Source organism: Austrofundulus limnaeus, unplaced genomic scaffold, assembly GCF_001266775.1.
Source record: "Austrofundulus limnaeus strain Quisiro unplaced genomic scaffold, Austrofundulus_limnaeus-1.0 Scaffold142, whole genome shotgun sequence".
Taxonomy (NCBI): domain Eukaryota; kingdom Metazoa; phylum Chordata; class Actinopteri; order Cyprinodontiformes; family Rivulidae; genus Austrofundulus; species Austrofundulus limnaeus.
The window spans coordinates 1,254,782-1,259,627 of NW_013952544.1; the positions used below are offsets into that span (position 1 = coordinate 1,254,782).

At 36.5% G+C, this 4,846-nt stretch overlaps 1 protein-coding gene across 1 annotated transcript in view; it reads right to left on the reverse strand.

Annotated features, from left to right (window-relative positions):
- The window catches only part of hck (HCK proto-oncogene, Src family tyrosine kinase), a 21,215-nt gene that overhangs the window by 8,509 nt on the left and 7,860 nt on the right, over positions 1 to 4,846 (reverse strand). The window contains exon 2 of the mRNA XM_014016327.1: positions 3,439 to 3,566. Within this exon, the coding sequence (XP_013871781.1) occupies positions 3,439 to 3,558 (120 nt within the window). The 5' untranslated portion in view covers positions 3,559 to 3,566. The remainder of the gene's footprint in view (positions 1 to 3,438; positions 3,567 to 4,846) is intronic.

Sequence of the window (4,846 nt, forward strand, 5' to 3'; positions counted from 1 at the left end):
TATTAATGGAGTAAACAGTTTCAAAATGTAACATTTGATGAAGTTCAGGATAAACACTTTTATGTTTGACTTCACAGTTTTTWGAGTAACTTCAAAAACTTTGGGCAAAATTTGCATTATTATTTTTTTATTGAAGACCCAAGCTAAGCAGTAATAACAATCACCCTCCTGCTGCCCTCGGGTCAAAACGACACGTGGTCTAAAACTGAGGCCTCGTTTTAAACCAAGGACAGTTGGAGGGTTAAGAAATAAAACACATATTTTAAATTAATTAGAGGACTACCCTCCTGCTACCCTTGGGTCAGYATGACAAAGCAGAATCTTGAGGCCTCAAGGGTCATTTTGACCCAAAGGCAGCTGGAGACATGATGTGTTAAAAAATTAAAAGATGACCTGCTGCCCTTGGGTCAAAARGACCAACAAGGGCTAAAATGAGACTTCATGGTCATTTTAACCCAAGGGAAACAGGTGGGTTAAGGGAAAAAAACAGGCATTTTAAATTAGTGAAACAACAACCCTCCTGCTACCCTTGGGTTAAAATGATCCACAAGACCTAAAACTGTGACCTCCTTTTAAACCAAGGACAGTAAGAGGGTTAAAAAAATCTAAATTTTTTTATTTAATTAAAGAACACCCTTCTGCTACCCTTGGGTCAAAATGACAAATGTGTAGCTTTAATCTTGAGCGTGAAGAAAGGAAGACTTYGGTCTACATGTCTACATGACCCATGAGGTCTAAAGCTGAAGTCTCATGGGTCATTTTGACCCAAGGGCAGCAGGAGGCATAAGAAATAAAAAGAAAAGTTAAATAAAGTTCCTTTTTTTTTACTTTAGTTAAATTGTGTGTTTTCTTTCTTATGCCTCCTGCTGCCCTTCAGTCAGAATAACCCATGAGGTCTAAAGCTGAAGTCTCATGGGTCATTTTGACCCAAGGGTAGCAGGAAGGTAAGACGTCAGATTTTTTGTCACTCAGCAGGGGGATCAAGACATGCGACTCGAAGTATAAAACAAGCTTTAATTTGARCCAAGGGCAGCAGGAGGGTTAAAAATATAAACATTTTTATTTAATTAAAGAACAACCCTTCTGCTACCCTTGGGTCAAAATGACAAATGTAGCTTTAATCTTGAGCGTGAAGAAAAGAAGACTTGGGTCTACATGTCTACATGACCCATGAGGTCTAAAGCTTAAGTCTCATGGGTCATTTTGACCCAAGGGTAGCAGGAWGGTAAGACGTCAGATTTTTTGTCACTCAGCAGGGGAACAAGACGTGCGACTCGAAGTATAAAACAAGCTTTAATTTGACCCAAGGGCAGCAGGAGGGTTAAAATTAAATGCAGATATTTTAAATAAATTGGAGAAGGAAGATGATTTGTTTTATTAAACTTTCTGCATCAATCGTTAGTGGACGTTTTTGGGTCTTAGTTTCAGATTTTGGTCTTAAAATAGTTCTAAATGGTTCAGAAACCCAGTTTGAAACGACGATGTTGTTCTGAAGTGATATTTAACTCTCGTAGCTACACGCCTGAGCGGCCTGGTTCTGCTTCTCTCACTTCCTCTTTCCTCTCAGATAGAAGTTACTGTCAACACACAGGAAACAGTAGCCGAAGGAACCGCAGGACTGCAGCTACGTTAGCTCAGCCGCAGATCAAAGTCTGGCCAACATGCAAACTCACAGCAGGTCAGAAACACGTCTGCGCTGGGTTTAAAACGCTGCTTTTGTTGCTTCACTAAATGTGTTTCTGCATTTAAAGCTGAAACTCTTCCTCATTTTCAGAAAATAAAAGCTTTTAACTTCAGCTGCTTTTAAATAAAGTGCAAAAAGAGGACGTTTATTCCAAAATGATCTCTGAATGACTGTTTGTTTTACGGTTTTTAGCTTTAAATTAAAATATTTTGAATTGAATTTTAAAACAACTAAAAGAGGTAGAATCCTTTCACAACAGAAAGAGCCGAAATTCAAAAATGTTCAATATTTTCTAAAGCTAATGAAGTTGCAGAAAGGTAGCTAAAAGGTAAAAAAGAAGCAAAAGGCTAGCTAAAAGCATAAATCAGTAAAATAGTTGCATAGATTTTTTTTTGATTTATATTTTTTGATTTATATTTTTAGATTTTATTAGCCTTTACTGTCCCGCAGAGGGGAAAGCAGTGTGCTGCCAATTACAGCAGCTGAGGGGTTAAGGGCCTTGCTCAAGGGCCCAAAGTGGGGCTGCTTGGTTTGGGGAGTTGAGCCGGCGACCTTACGGTATAAGTACAAAAAAAACCTATACATTAGAAGTAGCAAAAGACTGGAGGATAGTGTCAAAAACCTACTAAAGTATTAAAATAGCTAAATGCCATGAAGTAGCAAAATATAGCTAAAAGAAGCAAAAGATATAAAAAGGCTAAAATTAGCAAAAGGCTATTTTGAGGCCAAAGACGGTAAGAGATTAGCTAAAAGCTAAAATTTYTAAAAAGCATGCTACAAGCTTAAAAAAGGAAAAGCTAGTTAAAAGCTGAAATAGCAGAACAACAACTAAAAGTTAAAAGAAGCTACAGGAGCCAAATTAGTAAAGAACAGCTAAAAGCTAAAAGCAGCACAACAATATCTCACAGTATCAAAGACAAGCTGAAATCTGAAAGTAGCCAACATCAGCTGAAAGGTTAGGGAAACATAATAGAACATTAGCTATGAGCTAATAGTAGCAAAAAGCTCAAAGCTAACAGTAGCATAAAAGAGGAATCAGATTTAGGAGAACGTTTTGAAGGAATTAAAGTGCCTGTGACGTCAAATTTTTGTGATACATATGAATGCATTTTTAGAAAGATGACGATAAAATATTGCAAAATAAATTTCATGTCGTTGAGATGAACGGTTGTTGAGATATTTGCATGTGAAGAAACAGGAAGTGATGTCAAAGGGGAATGTCGGCAATGTAAACAGAGCGTTGTTACAACAGCTAACAACAGACTGTAGAGAAGAATCTGATGTTTCTTTAGATTATTTTGAGTTTTTACCAGAGAGATGAAGAAGAGTTAAAGTTTAAATAATAATGTTACATTAAACAAAGACCAGAGAGTTTTCATTGTTAAAGAGTTCCCCTTTGATGTCACTTCCTGTTTCACTTTGACTGAGTCAAGTTCAAAAGAAAATATACCAGTTATGGGACAAAATGGGTTAAATCGTGTGTATTGTTCCAGCTTTCTTAAATATAAAGATGTTTTTTTTGACTTTTTATATGCATGTCACTTTGAGATCAACGTCTTTCTGTGGTAACAATGTTTGCAAATCAAGTTAAACGTGTAGAAAAAAACAACAACAAAAGTATAAAAATTACAAATCACATCACCCACCTCCTGAATGAGCCAAATGTTTGACTTATGAACAAATAAAATAGTAATAGTTACACAGAAAAAAACACAGAAAATATCCAAACCTTTGATTTTTAACGATCAACTTACAGTTTTCGAGCCGGACGTGGGGTCTTTGACGTAGTGGGCCGTCTGCGCTTTGCTCTGCTGCTCGCCGTTTGCCGCCTTACCGAGAGCCTCCTGCTCCTTCTTAGAGCCGACGCAGCCCATGGTGCCGTCTGCAGGAGCAACACAAAACTTCAGCGACTTCACACAGGAAGAAACCTAAAATATCTGTCCGGTCGAAACAAAAACACAAACCAATCCTCACTTAACAAATTCAACAGGTTCTCTGATGCATGAAACCTGAAAGGAAAAACATTAATTCACTGAAAAGCTCAGTCGTTTGAGGATAAATTATATAAAAAACGAGGAACTGAAACATTTTATCCTCCTGGAATCAAATAAAAGGAGTGCTGCACCGAAACAGATATTTAAATGATTAACTTTAAAAAATGTCTCAAAAGTGGGTCAGAAAGTTAATTATTATTATTGAAGTTTCAGAACACAGGTGGTTTGATTTTTAACGTCCTGTAGAAACATGTTAGGATTATTTGTAAATTAATTAAACTTAGAAAATGATTATCACAAAACTGGAGTATTCTTAGACGTTGTAAAGCTTTAATTTACCAGAACAAAAACCAAACTATAAAGTGCATTCGATAATCTAAACCAGTCCAGATTAAAGCATTTTAATCTTATAAAAATTAAAAGTTTCAAGCAGTTGTGTTGTTAATGATTCATAATTTGTGCAGACACGTTTTTAACATTACTATCAGAAATCAAACGAGCTGGTTTAGAGAAATAAACATGCAGCAGGTCCATTAGTTAAATTTAGTTAGTTTAGTTAGCTATAATACTGCTTTTAAGCTAATTTTGTTGTTTTGTGGTAAAAATAATACTAATATACTGATATTAAGCCCACCTAGACCAGGTCGGTCGGGTCCTTCGAAGGACCTAGCCCCTGAATTTAGACACAGCCTAAATCATAATCCGCTAACTAAAAGTAAAGCTTCACTAATGCTAAACTACTAATGTAAAAACAGTTAGTAACAGCTAACACGTAGCAGAAGCTAACAGTAACAGCTAATCGCTAACCATTAAGATGACTGTCATCAGACGTATTTGTCTCTTTCGAGCAGAAGACTGGTGGGCCTCACAAACGCCTGATGAAGTTAGCTTGTTAGTTAGCCGTTAGCGAATTTAAAGTTGGCAAAATTGACTTTAGCTAAAGCTATTTGGTCCGGTAATGGTTTTCAAAGTAAGTAAAAAGAATGTCCATTAAATGTGTAAAAAAATAAAAAATAAAAAAAACGGGTGAAATCTAACGCTAAACAGCTAAATAACTAAAGATTTGTAGAAACTAACTCCAACAGCTAATCCCTAACTGTAAAGACGATTGTTAATGACTGTGTCCAAAACGACAGGACGGGTCCTCCGGAGGACCCAGACTCCCCGG